This window comes from Odocoileus virginianus, chromosome 5 (genome assembly GCF_023699985.2).
Source record: "Odocoileus virginianus isolate 20LAN1187 ecotype Illinois chromosome 5, Ovbor_1.2, whole genome shotgun sequence".
Classification (NCBI taxonomy): domain Eukaryota; kingdom Metazoa; phylum Chordata; class Mammalia; order Artiodactyla; family Cervidae; genus Odocoileus; species Odocoileus virginianus.
In genome coordinates, this window is record NC_069678.1 from 24836135 (window position 1) to 24854113 (window position 17979).

Here is a 17979-nt window from a genome sequence, read left to right on the forward strand (position 1 = left end):
CAGGAGAAGTATAGTCCAGTCTCTATAAGTTAGATAAACTCCTTGAGGGAACAGGCTGTATTAAACTCTTTTCTTTTCTTTCTTTCTCTTTTACTGTCATGATGTGAAGTTCATAAAAATAGTCAATAAATATTTGGTTATTTAGTAATCAATCCCTCCACCCAGGGTCTCTCTCCCGCCATGTTCCATCAGAGTGGTATTTCTTACACCATTTCTCTCTTCCCTGGTGATTCATCACTCAGTATGGAGTTGCAATGACATTCATGTTAAATGCCATTCATGTTAAAACATAAAGTCAGATGCCAGTACAGTGTGTAGAGAGAACATTTCAAATGCAGAGACTAAACCAGGACTAGCTGACCCTGATAATGAGTCCGGTGTAAGCTAGTGACAGTCACATGTCCCTCACATTCTCCTTGGTCTTTGGAGGTTAATGTTTCCTTCTCATTTTCACATGTTATAGTGACAGGATTAGGGCTGCAGAAATACTAATGTATCCTCAGTTCCTCAGTGTCTTTTGGTTCACTGTAAAATTTAGCCTTCCTTCTTCAATGGCAGTATGACATCTGTTTAAATTGTTACCCATATTATTATTTTCTAACCTTCTATAGGAATGAACCACCTTATTTTCTTCGAGGTAAGAACTTCAATTTGATTATCTTTTTATTATAAGAAGAGAAATCTTAACTTTGCTGAAAAATAGCACATAGCATGAACTTGCTAGGAAGAGCTAAATAACCCTGTGGGAAGTCTCTTGAGGACTCCTAAAAAAAAGAAAAAAAAAAAAAAAAAGACAGAAAACAAAGCCAAGACCCAAAGAAGGAGCTTAATACATTTCTGACATACAAATCCATAAGAGTTTCAACAGTCACCAAGCTGAAAATAGTCAAGTATTCAGTAGGTCTGATGGTGACTCAGTGGCTTGTACCTGTCCAATCATTATTCCTGAGAAACTGGTTCATATCCAAGTGCAGAACCTACTCTAGCTTTTGGTTTGTTTAGGGGTCACTGTAATTCAAGACCTGGCTAGCAGGCAGGCATTTTAACATTATATGGTAATTTCTAGGATTTAGGATGATCCCAAAGTTGATGAAAAAGTTCCGCTAACATTAGTGTGAATTTAATGGATGCATGTTTATTATAAGTGCTTTATTTACCTTTTGGAAGCAGCAAAAAAAAAAGCCACTGATTTTAGACAAAGTCTTAATTGAAATTGTGCATTTGCATGTGGCAGTTACATCCTAAAACCACTACAAAAAAATCACACAATAAGTGTTAGATCCCATTCATCTTTAGCCTTTTTTGTTTTGTTTTTTCTTTAGGAAGCAGCCACGACTATCAAAGCTTTCCTTTTACTTATCATGTGATCTGTTTGTAATTTGATTGCTTTTTAAAATTTGTTGAGCCAGGTCCCATTGTTTTCAATGAAACTTTGAAGGCAGGTACCACCATTTACAATTTTATTATCTCAATGTGTGCCCTTACTGTGTGACAGAACTTAGGTTAAATATTGTTATATTATTTAATTCTCACTGATATTAAGGTAGATATGATTCTTATCTTAATTTTATGTGAGGAAATTGAAGCTGAGTAACTATTGGTACAGGAGTGACATTTTTGCAGAAAATATATTTAATTGTATCTATAAGGATTTACTCTTATGGCAGAAAGCAAAGAAGAACTAAAGAGTCTCCTAATGAAAGAGAAAGAGGAGTGTGAAAAAGTTGACTTAAACTCAACATTCAGAAAACTAAGATTATGGCATCCAATCCCATTATTTCATGGCAAATAGATGGGGAAACAACGGAAACAGTGACGGACTTTATTTTCGGGGGCTCAAAAATCACTACAGATGGTGACGTCAGTCATGAAATTAAAAGACACTTGCTCCTTGGAAGAAAAGCTATGACCAACCTAGACAGCATATTAAAAAGCAGAGACGTTAGTTTGCCAACAAAGGTCCATCTAGTCAAGGCTATGATTTTTCCAATAGTCATATGGATGTGAGAGTTGGACTATAAAGAAAGCTGAGCGCAGAAGAACTGATGCTTTTGAACTGTGGTGTTGGAGAAGACTCTTGAGAGTCCCTTGGACTGCAAGAAGATCAAACTAGTCAATCCTAAAGGAAATCAGTACTGAATATTCACCGGAAGGACTGATGCTGAAGCTGAAACTCCAATACTTTGGCCACATGATGTGAAGAACTGTCTCATCGGAAAAGACCCTGATGCTGGAAAAGATGGAAGGCAGGAGGAGAAGGGTATGGCAGAGGATGAGATGGTTGGATGGTATCACCAATGTGATGGAGATGGGTTTGAGCAAGCTCTGGGAGTTGGTGATGCACAGGGAAGCCTGGCGTGCTGCAGTGCATGGGATCGCAAAGAGTCGGACACCACTGAGCAACTGAACTGAACTAATAAGGATTTAGGCACATTAGTTCCTAAGTTGCAAATATTACATTTTTGTTTCATTATCTTTAAACTACTGTCATTACCCTTAATGTTCTCACTTCTTTATCCAAAGATTTAAAAAATTAAGAGACGTTAATGCATTTAATAATCTCATCCATTTTAAAAAGCATAACTGAATAAGACAATATTTTTGAATAAAGAGGATAAAGTTATCAATAGGAATAAAGCAGTCATATTTTTATCTCTATAAACTTGCTTTCTCTCCGTCTTAGAGCTATTTTATCAAGAAAAGTATGCAACAAGGAAGTGGATTTTAAAAAATGGTAATTGGGAACTTGGTAAAATATATTTCAGAGTAATGCTAATCATGTGTGTCAAGATAAAGAAAATTAAGGTGGCTTAAGTTTTCAATTCTCTTCAGAAAAATCAATTATAAAGCAGTTACGCTGCTGACAGTAAACAATAAATCCCTGGATTTAGATAATAAAAAAAAGTCCACTTTTTGAAAGTTTGTTTTTTCATTCAACAAAAGAAACTCATAACATTGATTCTTTTTGAGAAAAAGGGGCTGTTTACATCAAGTATCTTTAAATCCAGATGTATTCCTGATCTTAGTCTGCCTGTTTGAATGAGGAATCATTGCCATCTAGGAAATATATCTTTATAAAGTTGCCCAGGGTTTACAATGCTCCTGGTATTGAAACTGAACAGGACCCTGTTGGGCTCCTGGGTACAAAAGCCTTTCTATATTCTGCATTTCTTGTCCGTAGGGAACGGGCTCCAGCCTCCATGACCTTCTCTGAGTTCCAAAGGGCAGATTCGAACAGTTGCTAATCAGAGAAGACAGAAGCTTCGGTTGGGCACCGCAGACCATTCGGCCATCCGGACAGACAGCACTTGCTCATCAGGGAATGGAGGGGATGCAGAGACAAGGGAGGGGCAGCCAAGAAACTTCGAGCAGCCTTAGGGGCAAAGTCCGGGTTCTGCAACGGATACACATAACAATATCTTTAACTATTTACAGAACAAAAACCCAACAAATGGAAAATGTCAGCATTCTTCGCTTCAGAGATGATCTCTTGAGACCAGATTAAAGGAGTGCAGGCCCTGCACACACCCAAATCTTGTCAGCAACCCCATCCTTGAATCACTGCTATGAAACTCCTCACCAAATCCTCCTGGATTGGATCATACAGTTTACAAGGGCAGGAGCCTGGCAAAACAATAAAGCTATTCTTTCCTACTTCTCTCAAAATTCTGTCTCCAAGATTTGATTCAGCACTGATGCACAAAGGATGCGTTTTCAGCATCAGCATTAGTTATGTGCCCTTCTGCCTCAAACTCTAAATAGGGATGGCAGACTGGAAACCAGTTTGCATCTCACCTGAGGTTCAGAATATCATGAGTCAAATTCATGGATGTGTTAAATCTTTCTGATAATATATAATTATTAAAACTGTAGCCCTCAATCCTGGCTACATATTGTTACAGCCTAGAAAGTTGTATAAAATACAGGTGCCAGGGTCCATCCCTGGAGAATCACACTTAAGTATTCTGGAGAAGGGCCAGCAGTAACTATTTCATTTCAATCTCAATTAACCTTTATATAGTCACTGAAATGTCCACAGTCTTGTCACTTTCTAGTTTTGGACGATTAGAATCTTGCTGTCATTCTTTCCCTTTTGTTCTCATAAAACCAATGACACAAAGGTTAAAGCCACCAGGAAAAAAAGTTTTTCAACAAGTGCAGTTCTGCTCATCACGTTTCAAATGAGCAATTAATAATTCATAACAATTAACTGAGTTATGAGCTTCTTTTTCAATATGTTTCTAAACATGAATAGATTAAATGGTAATTGCTATCAAATTTTATGTTCTAATTCATGTGCCCAATAAAAGTTTATCTTTGGGAACTCACTTTGTATTTCCTTTTGATATATTCATAACCAAATGCAATATACTGTATTAAAATATTTATTATTAACCTATCAAATATTAACCACTTTTAAATTATATGGATGAAAGAAAACAAATAGGCTACTTGTTTAAGTTTTCATGATTCTCTTTATTTTAATATGATTTGGATTTGTAGAATACATGCTGGCAAAAACTGATGACAGGAGCTACAGTATGAGTTGCTGCCTCTTAATAAAATTTTTCCAAGGCACATGTATGCCCTGGATTTTCCAGACACCCTTATTCTATGAATGTATAACTGACAAAAACAAACAACAAACTGGGCTTTGAAGTCAAATTCCTAGGTTAAAGTTCACATGTATTATCTCATCCTCTGATTCTCAAACTTTAATATGCATATGAACTACCTGGAAATCTTGTTAAAATGCAGATCAGTAAATCTAGAATGAGGCCTGGGATTCTGCATTCCTAATAAATCCCCAAACGATGCTGATGATAAAGGATGTACAGAATGATCACACATTTAAGTTGTTAGAATCTAGATGACTGTATGCAGGTTACCTAGCCTCTCTGAGCATCAGTTCTTGTATCTGTAAAATGAGGATAACCGCTAGTAAGGTTTTATGCAAATTAAACAAGGCAATGTAAATTGCTTGGCATAGTTACTACAAACGGCAAGCACTCACTAAGTTGTGACCACTGTCGTCACTGTAATTAGGAGAGCTAATGTATGACCCAAGGGCTAAACTAGGATATCTCTAAGATGCCAACTCAGATATAAGATTTTAAGCTTATAGGTCAAAGCACAGGTGCCTATGATCAGAAAAGTGAGCTAGAAAAGTGGTACTGGAAGTCGGTCTTCTTAGGTGCCAACAAGAGTGAGGTTCTGTCAGGTTTGACACCCATCTTGTATTCTCAGTCCTTTTGGGCAGGGATGATATTATACTTGTTTCTTGGTGTTCAAATTTAGCAGAATTCCTGGCACATGACTAGAACTGCACTATTTGCTAAATGAGAGATAGTATACACAAATGAGTAAATGAATGAATGAGTGACTTCGTGAACAAATAAATGAATTAGGCAACCCAAAGTGGGTCTAGTTTGATGGGGAGAAGAATTCAAAAGATTTAGCAAGACTTTATTAAGCAGCCCTTCTATTACTTTGGTTAAACTGAATCTAGTAATCAAAGATGACATAATGGGCAGAGTTTTTCTATAGTGCATGGGATGATCTGATTTCATTTGTTGTATATGAAGAACATATGAAATATGACTGATTTAACCATGTTATATTAGATGAGCCTATCAATAGGTGAAGCACAGTTTTCTCCATCACCAGACACCAGACAGCTTTTAGTAAAATCTTACAGAAGTCATACATTATATGTCCATATGTAGCTTAGTATCCTTTGCAAAATCAGCAACTTTAGTTTTCATTTTAAAGAAAGAACAGGCAGGTGGCAACTAAACATATCATGGTGATTATTTTGTAAATGTGTAGAAATATTAAACCACTATGTTGTACACCTAGAACTAACACAGTGACATAGGTCAATTAAAAAATATATAGACACTGAGAGAAATATATAAATGATAGTTATTTCTGAGGGGTGGGAATTATGGGTGATTGCTAATTTTTAACTTATTCTTTTATAAGTGAACATGTATAGTTTGTAATATTAGATGGAAAACAGCAAATGTCATTAAAATGAAAAAAAAAAAAAAGAAAGAACAGAGGTGTGATATCTCAGGAAAGACCTCATAATACTATATATCTTAGTATCTTCCACATAAATGCTAGTAAAAGCTGGATCAGTAAAATCACTGAAAATGCAGTGATTGTCATCTCTAAAACTGCCTCACTAATACATTGCCAAATTATTCTGGTAATTAGCCCTCCTGCAAACTCCCAAACTTTGTCTTTTTACACTCAAATCCATGTGAACAATGTAGTTGTCCATATTATTGATTTTCATGATGAAGAATACAGATTAAGGTAAGACTAAGTCCATAGGGTCAATAATACTAATTAAAAAGAGGTCTAAGTGTGATTCTTAAAAATAATTGCATCAATATTTCATTATTTTTACAGTGTGTTGTCTTTGAGACATTTGCTCATTTCCCCCAAAGAGTTGTAGCTTAGAAGAAATAACCACAATACATAATATTAATCCTACACTTTTGCAGAATATGGGAAGGAATATTGTTAAAAATACATCTTAGCAATTGTTCCTCTTGTAAAATACCCAGAGATGTCTGAACGATCTTGACTTTGAATTGTGACGATGAGCTGGGGACTGAGGTTGGACACAGACCATATGAACCATGTGTGGGTCTGAATTTCTGTGTATATACGCCTGTTCCAGATGAAACCCAACTTTACTGGAATTTACATCAAAATAATCAATTGCCCTGTATTTATGCATGACTCTTCTCCACATTTTGCAGCAACAGATAAACTGAAGATTGATTGTAATTTTTAAAAACAGGAAACCTGACAAAGAGGAGATGAAAAGCATGTGGTACTTAAATTGAGATGGGGCTTGACATTCCATCCCTGTAGGTAGAGCTTTATGATTTAGAATGCCCTGGGTTCAATAGATTTGGTAATGCTCACAAGAGCGTTGGACAGAAAAGGCAGGGGTTCACAGTACTGATAAGCACTGTATTCAGAATAATTACCTCTGATATCAAAGTTGATGGTAAAAAAATAAATCTTGTATGTATGTTCTGTATGTATTTTTTTTCCTGGTGCCCTTGATGTTGTAGCCAATATTATTGCTGTGATTCTCCCTTAGCAGAGGTTTTTGCTGATATTCAAGGTGACAGGTTGTTCCTGCAGAATGCAGCAGAACGATTCCTCACACCAACATGAGCAATCCTGATTGCATATGGCCACCCTGACTTCACTTTCATTAGTTGCTGATTGTACTAAATTGATGCGAAATTGACTTGGCTGGCTTGTAAGTCTTTAAACAGTTGGCACTGACTATGTCTGTGATCTTGCTCTGGAAATTATATGGTCAAAGCCTTCATGTTTCTGAAAATTCTAGCTTTTTTCTTAAGGTCAATTAGGGCCTTGTGAATATGAATCAATTAGACCAACTCTCTGTGATACTCATATCAAGACAGAGGACACACTTTAATGAAATGCATGGTTTTTTTTTTTTTCTGTCCTCTTAATGTTCAGTCTTGCTTCCTGCTTCGTATTATCTCCATTTTATTTAAGAGGTCCTCTGTTTCTTCATTTTTAACTGCTGTCTGAGCTTAAAATAAACCAAACTATGCTCTACAGTCCAAATCCAGCCTGTGTCCTGTCTACTATGGCCTATGAACTACGAATGGTTTTCATATTTTTTTAGTGATTGAAACAAAATCAAAAGAAGAATAATTCATGGCATGTGAAAATTATATGAAATTAAAATTTAAAAGTCAGCAAATAAAGTTTTAATGGAACACAGACACATTCATTTCAGTGCCGTCTATTTCTACAACAGCAGAATTGAGTAGTTGCAACAAAGGCTGTATGGCCCAGGAAACCTAAAATAATTACTGTCTTGCCCTTAAAAAACAGTTCACTGACTCTTGGAATAAGTTACCAAAGCTTCTGTCTCCATCTGCAAAGTAAAAATTATAAAATCCTAAGGACGCTATGCTGTGACTTGTGTTAAGTCACTTCAGTCACGTCCAACTCTTTGAGACCCTTTAAACTGTAGCCCGCCAGGCTCCTTTGTCCACGGAATTCTCCAGGCAAGAATACTAGAGTGGGTTGGTGTGCCCTCCTCCAGGGGATCTTCCTGATCCAGGATTCAAACCTGCATCTCTTATATCTCCTGTATAGGCAGGTGAGTTCTTTACCACTGGAGCTACCTGGGAAACCCAAGAATGTTCTCAGCAAACTCAATTAGCAATAAATATTCTCTATTAACTGGTTTTCCACTTATTAGGTGTTTGGCTCAGAAGAATTACCCTTTATAAGTCTCAGTTTTGCTGTCTATAAAATAAGGGGAAAAAATTACCTCCCTGGTAGAATGAGGTAGTACATACACATTCCTGACACAAATAAAGTACACAATAAATAATTTAATTATTTTATATTACTTATTATTTCTCAGCAATTGATCCATATGGAAACAGATGGGACCATTTTTGAGATTTCAGGATGACAGAATTTCAGATCAAGAAAAAGCCTTAGAACATCCAAACCATGTCTAAGATTTCACAGGAGGAGGTGCAATGAAAAGTCTGCAGTGGTGCAACAAACAGTCCTTCAAGAGGTGGTGACAGTGATACCCAGACCAAGTCACTGGGCTGACTCCTAGACCTTAGTTATCAGGCACCCCCCATCCTGGCTTATCTGTGGCTCCTATACCTCAGAATTCTGTTCTTCTGGTGGCTGAGGACTGGCCCTTCATTTAAATGAAGACCATTCCCCTATAAGTTTCAAATAGGTTGACACTTTTTCAATTGAGCTGATTTTCACACTTAGACATTTTCTTTATACATGTAGTTTTAGAACACATTCACTAGGGTGTACAGAATGGCTCGTGGTGAAACTCCACTTGTGCACTGTCTAAAGTAAGGGGAGAACTTCATGCACTGTGTTTCTGCTTGGACTTTGGATCATCTCACTGTCAGAAAAGTCCAGGCTGCCGCTTTGATTCTGGGCTACTCGTTGATACAACTGTACCTGAATTTCTTCATGAGCTTTGGCATTTCAGATAACATTCACTATTAAACTTGGATGGTTCTACAGTGTGAAATGGTAAAATCTGTGCATAATTGTCATTATTAATATTCTCTTCAAATAAAGGCGTAAAAATTAGCATGGACTGTGAAGTAAATATGGAAAGTTGCTTAGCCAGGTCAGAATTGAGACCCCTCTCTCAGCTGATCACAGGTTAGCAGAGCAGTAGGCAAACCTCAGAATGTCAGGAGGGAGCCTGGAATTGTTTTAGAATGTCTACTATTTGTTTTTGTCCTATGCCAAGCTTCAGCAATTCAAGAGCGCTGGGATTTGAATGTATTAGGATATGATCCTACTGTGAAGGGCATTCTGAACAACTCACTTCTTTCAGCCTGCCTCATCAGCCATTGCTTCTGTGGTTGTTCCAAATGAGCCATTAGTGGTGTGAAGCGTTAAAGCACTTTCCACAGCACAGGCGTAAACCCTGACTCCTCTGCTCACGGTGGCATTGGGTCCCTGATGTATTAGAGGTCTGTGGGCTTTTCCTACCAATCCCAGATTGAAGTTCTACTAGGAATGAATGGAAAACAGAATTGTCACTGGAAAGTGATGGGCATTAGCATGCCTGAGTGGTGTGGTGCCGTTCTGCTGAATCAGGAGAAATTTCACAACTGGGAGCAACCCCGGGTTTACTCTTCTAGTTAACAAAATGAACATCTCCCCCCAGGAGGACAACCCAGCATATTTGTAATGCCTACAAATTGCCACCTTCTATCTTCCTTCTTTCTAATATTTTCCTTTTTAAATTACCTCCGGGAGGCTCCTACTGGTTCTATTTAACAAGCACTTCCTTCCCACCCTTAGGAGTTGAAAACAGTAACATCGAGTGCCCTTTCAAGTATTTATTTTTCATCACTGTTATGTATGTGGTGCTCAGCAAGGGAAATGAGACTAGCGTTCAAACTGATAGCAAGGAAATCAAAAACTTGGATTCAGTGATGCCATTCATTTTTAGCAATAGAGATATAAAAGCCCAATGAGTGAAGTCATGTGTCTAGGACTGAAAATACTCTGAAGCATCACAGACATTCCTCTTTAAGTGATATGCCACCTGTCAATGGATTCAACATGTGAGGTCAGCTGGTGAAATGTGAACTGGACGTTTCAATGTAACATAGCAAATAGCAGGAGACTGCAACCACAGTAAGTGAAAAATTACAAGTTAGGTTCAAGGCATTTGCCCAAGGAAGTAAAATCTTCATATCAGAGAAGCAACTGGAAGAATCATCTTAATGATCACAAATTTTCAGGATTGTAGAAATTAATCTCATAGAAAAAAAAATAAGAAAGAAAGAAAAATAAATCCGCTTGAACAATGGTAGCAGAAAAGCTATGATGGGAACCTATTAATCTCCAGGAAACAGAAGTTATGTAAGCCTTAAATCTGATTCTTAGAAACCAGAGCTGAGGACTGAGAACATGGCTAGTGAGAGTACGAGCGTCTGTCTGTTGGTAGAGAGATTACAGAGGAAAGCTGAGAGGCTAAACTGTGGTTCTTAATACAAATTGAGCTGTGTCTCTCATTATACCTCCTTTCTGCCCCCACAGACTTGGTCTGAAAGTCAGAGCTGGAATCTTGGAGAGGCCCTAGAGGTCTTTTCACCTGAATTTTCTTTTAAGCAGAAATTCTCCAACAAGCATCACTCATAGGAGCTCATTCAGCTTCTGTGTGAGCTTTTCCAGAGTCTGGGGATTTATCATAACCCAAGGCATCATACTGCATATTCTCAGACAGCTGGAGAGAATAATTTTTGGAAAATATTAAGCTGAAACATATCTCTCTTTCTTCCCACTGGTCCTTATTCTATCTTCCTGAACCGAACACATCTACCTGTTACATAATAGCCCTCCAAACACTGGTTGACATCTGTAAGATGTTAAACCACACGCTTACCAAACTGTTTAAACTCGTCCAAATGAAGAAATCTTTCATCAAAGACAAAACTCACCTATATCACTGCTTTGTTCAAATGTTTTTTTCAGTGACTGAACTCTTGCTGTGGGCTGTCTAGTGAATGTTTCAGGGGAACTATAACCGTTTTGGCCCTTGTTCAGTCTAAAACTGTGTTAGTGTCTGGGCACTCACGACAAAATGTTATCTGGAATTGAACATCTTTGCCACTTGAACAACTTGTTTACACAGTTCTACACCATTCTACATTTTTGCAGTTTGTTTTTATAGCCTTAATTTGCAGCACAGTATCTAGCATATAGCAGGGACTTAATAAATGTTCACCAAAATTTCATAAGAAATCCTTATATAGCCATGTTGGTTAGTATAGAAGTCTCCCATTTTTCTCTAGGTAGTCTATTGGAAACAATGCCTGATTTTATTTAAAAAATTAATATGTGTGTTTGTGTTATAAAGAGGGTCTAAGATCTTATCTGCCCCCCCCAAGAATATTTTGTATTTTTCTTAAGGTTCAGGACTATATCTCTCAAAGGCCTTTAATAGCAATGCTCTCTTATGTGACATTGTCATCTCCCTACTATAAATAAGTGGTATAAATAGTTTCCTGACTGCTTCTTCCATTCTTTTGGGTAAAGAAATTCTCATCAATGCAGTCAACAATTAGCAGGACACATCTTTTAGCATATTTCTTGATATGTGAGGCCTTCCCTGGTGACTCAGATGGTTAAAAATTTGCCTGTGCAATGTAGGAGACCCGGGTTTGATCCCTGGGTCAGGAAGAGCCCCTGGAGAAGGGAACGGCTACCTACTCCAGTATTCTTGCCTGGAGAATTCCATGGACAGAGGAGCCTGGCAGGTTACAGTCCATGGGGTCGGACACAACTGAATGTCTAGAACACACATTTTTGATATGTGAATTCCCCCATTTTGGAAGATTACAAAGCATTTAGATTTCCTAATTTGGCTTTGGACAGTATCTATATCTTCTAAATGGTTGTATAGTCTATGAAACACACTCACAATACTTTTTCTATAAGATATTTTATCCTCCCTGAAACATATTTCAGTCTCTAATTCACAGTTCAAGTCCATTCCTTCTTGACATACATCACTCTTTTCTAATCACATTACATATTTCTTTCAAAGTTTTACCTTTGAATATCTTTATTCCAAATAGGAGTTACATTCCATCTCCATGATACCTGCATATTCATCGCTATCATTAAAAGCTGGAATTCTTGATGATAATTGTGGTAGGCAGAGAAAAATATCTCCCCAAAGATGTCTATATCCGAATTCCTGGAACCTGTTTCCTTACATGACAAAAGGGATGTGATTAAGGGATTTCAGATGGGAAGATTATCCTAGGTTATCTGTGTGTTCCCATTCTAATCACATGGGTCCTTAAAAGTAGAGAGAGGGACTGTGTCCAGGCTGTGGTTAGAGAAAGATGTAGTGACAGAAGAAAAGGCACAGAGAAATGGGAAGTTTATGGCTTTGAAGGCTGAAGAACAGGGCCACGAGGAAAAGAGTGCAGGTGGCATCCAGAAGATAGAAAAGAGAAGGAAACAGACTTTTCCCTTATAGCCTGACTGGAATACAGCCCTGCCAACACCTTGATCTTAGCCCAGGGACACTCTTGTTTGGCTTCTAAATACAGACCTGTAAGATAACAAATTTGTGTTCTTCTGAGCTACTAAATTTGTGGTAATTGGTGATAATTTTCTAAGCAGCAGTAAAAACAAACAGACGTATTATGCATTCTCTGGAAGGCATACACCTAAGTAATGGAATTCTGTTCCCCAAACTTTCTCTCATTTTTCTCCTAAGAATAACTGTTGCCTCTTAAAAAATTTTTTGGTTTGCCACAATTTCTGGTTTTACAGTTTTACAAGAGCATTTTTACTATAATCTGATCAAATTTAATTAGAAACTCTTCTTGATCAGACCATTGAGCTTCCTACTAAACACATGTTTTCTTGCTCTTGGTAATACAGGCACTGATCCAAGAACACACACTGTGATGCTCTAGGCCATGACCCAGCAACTGACTCTCAGCTTTCCCCTTGCCAGGGGTGCTTAGTTCTTGATTTCCTATATCTTATCTTCCAAAATCTTAACATTTAGCTCTGTCACAAAATATTTTAACTTTAATCCAAATATTCACACTGTAAGTTCTTCTGAAAGCACCATTAGTATCCACATAAATTAGGTAACAATGTGGGGAAATTGGTGGCTTTAATATTGCCTGATATTCCAATGTAGCTTATACATTCTTCAGGAAGACAACACATCTCTTCATCAGCTCCACTGGTTCTATGTGTGGGTATTTCCATTTCATCTTCCAAACCAAAAAAAAAAAAAAAAAAAAAGCCCTAGCTCCCTTATGTCTAGTCTTCTTGGCACCCTTAACAAGTATTTCCTTATTTTCTAACACATCTTAACCAACCACATTTTATGTGAAACATGAAATGTTACTTTTTCTTTAGAAGGTTCATCTTTATTCTCTGGGATGTGGCTCATACCTCTTCTTGGATTTCAAAAGGGTGCATTAAAAAAGAATTTCTGCTCAATCTTATTCTTCTGTGGAGTAACCTTAACACTAATTTTGATTCTGCCCGTCCTCCTTGAAATCTTTTTATTTCTGCACTCTTTCCTGAACCATGCGTTCCAAGCTGCCTGATGTCCATTCATTCTGGTGGTTTTCAAGAGCTTCCCCTTTTGTCAGAGAGACCAGTTTACATTTATGGTGCATACAACCAGTGGGCCCCTCAGGCAGAAAGTTCACTAATGAGCCTGGAGTTCTTAATTTTCCCAGTTGAAGACAAACAATTACTTTAGGGGTCACCTTTGTTTCAATCACTTGAATTAGTCTTGTGTCTGGGCAGGGATTTTTAGAATCTCCTAGGTCGACAATTTGATACTCAATAGCGGCCATTCTTATTACACTTTCTGCACTATCACTCTACAATCAGCGTTAAACATGGATTCTTTTTTTTTTTTTAAAAAAACACAAAAAACCATGGATTCTTACCTAGTTCTTTGATACATCAACTTGTACCTGGAACTAATAATAATTGAGATCTTACTATGTACCATGAGCTCCACATTCATTATTTTCTATACATGTTAGGTTCTAGTTTTATCACAATTTTTAGATGAAAAATTAAGTTTAGGGAGTCCAAGGACTTTCTGCTAAGTCCTGTGGGTAGTAAGGCATGGAGATGGGATTCAAACCTGGATCTGTATGACTCCAGGGCCGAAGTGTGTACTCATTTGGTTCTATTCATGGATGGAAGCAATGGTGTCAGGAACTGAATCTCTTTATTTTCTATTCCCAAGTCCAAGTGCTGTGGGGCTGCAGTTCCACACTGCTCCTCATGTCAGTCCTCTGGGAGACTGGGACCCTGGGTCTGGATCCCTTGGACTCTGTCCTGATCCGACAACTCCTCCTTGGTCCTGACTCCCTAAACGTGCACCTAATTCCTGCTCCTTGCTGCCAATGCCGCTCTCAGCCCTACTTGAACACTATGTTTTTCTTTCCTTGGTTTCTCATTGCCAGGTCACTATCACTGCCACTAATAATGTGGCCAACCCAAGGGTGGGTCCAGCTTAGGGCAAACAGAAGCATGTGTGTGTGCGCGCATGTGGGGTGGCTGGGAAGGGAAGAGAGCAAAACAGACTGACTTGAGGGGCATTTTTTGAATGGATTCATGTATATGCAGGCATAGGAGTGATATGAAAAATACCTATCAGCCTACAGGCACTAACTAATTAGTATGGATACCTGCTCTAGTATTGGAGCAGGTGCTGAACGCACACCACTTTGACAAGTATTATCCTGTTAGATTTTGAGGATATCTAAGAGATTCCAGGGATGCACTTAGGTCTCAATGCAATAGCCATTTACCAACTGGCAAAAGAATTTCTATATTTTAACACAGAATATCAGCCCTGTGTAGCTGGGTTGAGGGAAGAAAAGATTTTAGACTGAGATAAAATTATTGTGTGCTCAAAGGTGTATCCGAAGTCTGTTAAATTTATATAGTAAATCCAGTCTCACCATGTCTCAGCCCTTCCTTTACAGAGCAGTCAGAATAATCTTCCTAAAGCAGAATCTTATCCTCTCCTCTGCTTGAAACTGTATGGTGGATCCCATATCACCCCTGTAGGAAGGTCCTCACTTCTCTTCCCTGATGAGATAAAACTTCTTAGCTTGGCATTCATGATCTGGTCTATGGTTGCTTTTTCAACATTTTACTCCCATCCCAACACAAACAACACACATACAATATGCATACTCCTTACCCTCTAATCATATCAATACCTTTCGATGTTTCTGAAGCAGAGCATGCCAGCTCATGTACATTTTGCCCAAGAAGTTCCATCCAGGAAAGCTTTTATTAATACTTAAAGACTCAAAATGTCTTCCTCTCTAGGATGCCTTACTCCCCACCTGGGCTTCCCTAAAAGCATGTCCATAGCACTTGGTCTGATTACCTCCTAACTGTTGGGTGCATGTCAGCTTCTCACTCCAGATTGCGAACTTCACATCCACATGTCCAAAGCAGCTATCTCTCTTTATCCTTTAGCCTCGACTGCTAGTTCAATACCTAATTTATAGTAGGTATTCAAGAAATACTCATGAGGGTAAAGTATTTACGCCTATAATCTCACTGATCTACTTAACTAGGATGTAATAAGGTGCTGGAGTTGAGGCACAGAGCATTTTGCACATTATATGGCACATATGTGGTACGTCCATGCCTAAATCCAGTCTTCTAATTCCAGAAGAAAAAAATCTGATGACATTATATCTTTTTATAATACTCCAGAAATTAACACAGAAAAATCAATTTAAGCCTTTTTTGGGCATACATTTCTTCTAAGGCTGGATTCGTTTACTTACTTCTCCAATGTCTTTCCCTGATTACACTTCAGGAACTCATTCATTAGGTCCTGCTGCATCAGGTAGCTAACATGAGACTTTCCCTTTGGAAAGGTGTGTCTTCTTTATAAAGTCTCCTCATTCCCTATGCTTTGAGTCTTGATGCTGGTCCCTCCTCTGTCTCTCTTTCCTCCTGACTGCTGGCCTTCTATGGGCCTCTATATCTAGATGACAACTATCTCCCCAGTCCTGGATCCTCATATTGTTTTCCTTAAAATGCTTCCTGGGAACCTACAGGGTGTATAACTTTCAAACAATGACCGTATCCAGAGCTTAGGTACAGAAGTGATGCCTGACTTCTGACACTATTTGACTCTTTTAATGACTCTCCAGCATGGGGAGAGATGCTCACTCTCCAGTTTCTAGATTCCATCCTAACCTTGACTTGCTCAAAGTCAAATTTCCCAGTTATCACCACAGTTCACTGATGCCCATGGCATTAGTATGGTGACAGATTTCACTTTGGCTTTATAATATGCAGAAGTGTAGCCTCCAGATAACTATACATTTCATAAGTAGCAGGTAAAATATTCTGTTCACCCCTGGTAGAAACTGGCTTTAGATAGTTCCTGCATGCTGACATTTTTTTTTTTTTTTTCAAGTGAAAACTAAGCAAAAACCCTCTAGAGCTGTGCTGTCCAATATGGTAGACATATGTGTCTATTAAGCCTTGCAATATGGCTAGTTCTAATTGAGATGTTCTATAAGCGGTAAACATCTGATTTCAAAGGCTCTGAAAAAAGTGAAATATATCCTTAATAACATAACATTAATTCTATGTTTAAATGATAATACTTCAGGTTTTTTTTGGATAAAATAAATTGTTAAAATCCACCTATATTTATTCTTACTTTTTAAATGTGGATAACAAAATATTTCAAGTTACATGCATGGCTTGCATGATTTTCTATTGGGCTGCACTCTCCAGAGGCTCTGCCTGGTGGCTCTTTAATATTAGTAAGCTGACTGTGTATAGATAGAATGGAAAGCTAGTGCAGAATTAAAAAGCAGAAAAGGTTGTGAATGACAGAAGGAAGCTTCTGCTCAGATTTTTAAATTTCTGTTCCCGGAATACACCAACATGCCACCTGCCTTGACAAGCTTTTAAGGTCTGATAATCCTCAGAGAAATGAGGTTTAACCAAATGGCATCTGTGTAAAGCTCACTGCATGGTGCCTAACCTCAGAGGCTTAAAATCAACATTGATTTTCATCATTTATTTTATCCTGGCATTTAAATATCCCTTAGATTTATTACCTTTAGGTTTTTGGTTCAGAGGCAGTGATAGGTATGATACAAGGGTGATAATAAGTTATGTAGATACCATTTAATTTATGAACTCTGGAGCTCCAGGGTAGTTCAAGAAATATATTAACCACATACACATCACCCTTCATTCTGCGGTAAGGATTTCTAAGCTGGGTCCCTATTGTGCCACTTAATTTATGGTCTGGCCAGGTACACGGATCTGCGTACAATATTTCAATATAAGTTGCTTCAACCATCAGAAGAAACGAAGATGGGCTTCAAAGGAGCCCGCTGGACAGCTGATGGATTGCTCGCTCTCCTATATGTGGGCTGGGGCATTAAGTAGTTTTTAAAGCTTGTCAGCAGTTTGGGTCTTTTTCTGCTCTGAGAAGCTGCACGCACCAGCCTCGACAAGCAGAATCAGCCATGCTGCAGCGGGCAGAGGGCAGCTCCCAGAGTTACTTACGTTGACAGCCGTAGTGCCAGGAATTTCCCGGCAGGCACTCATCACACTTAGGCCCTGTCGTTCCAGTCTTACACTCACAAAATCCTGAGCCATTACAACGATCATGGACTGAGCCCAAAGGGTTACAATAACACTCTGTAGAAACAAGACAACACACAGGCTGGAGACATGGCTTGTAAGTTATCAATACAGGAGTGTCACTTACTTCAACGGATCACTTAAAGAAAGATGCCCACTAATGAAATGCTTTGGAAAATATGGCTATTTCAGGCCCATTTATTTATTTGCTCAGTCTTCCATGATATCATTTTTATGTTATGGGAGGAAATC

At 38.2% G+C, this 17979-nt stretch overlaps 1 protein-coding gene across 8 annotated transcripts in view; it reads right to left on the reverse strand.

The window, feature by feature from the left end:
• Positions 1–17979, reverse strand: part of NTNG1 (netrin G1) — a 360421-nt gene that overhangs the window by 31668 nt on the left and 310774 nt on the right. For 5 of the 8 annotated variants that reach the window (XM_070467726.1, XM_070467722.1, XM_070467725.1 and 2 more), the window contains one exon: positions 17650–17784. The exons of the other annotated variants lie outside the window; for them this stretch is intronic. In XM_070467726.1, the coding sequence (XP_070323827.1) occupies positions 17650–17784 (135 nt within the window). The remainder of the gene's footprint in view (positions 1–17649; positions 17785–17979) is intronic. 8 annotated transcript variants of the gene reach the window in all.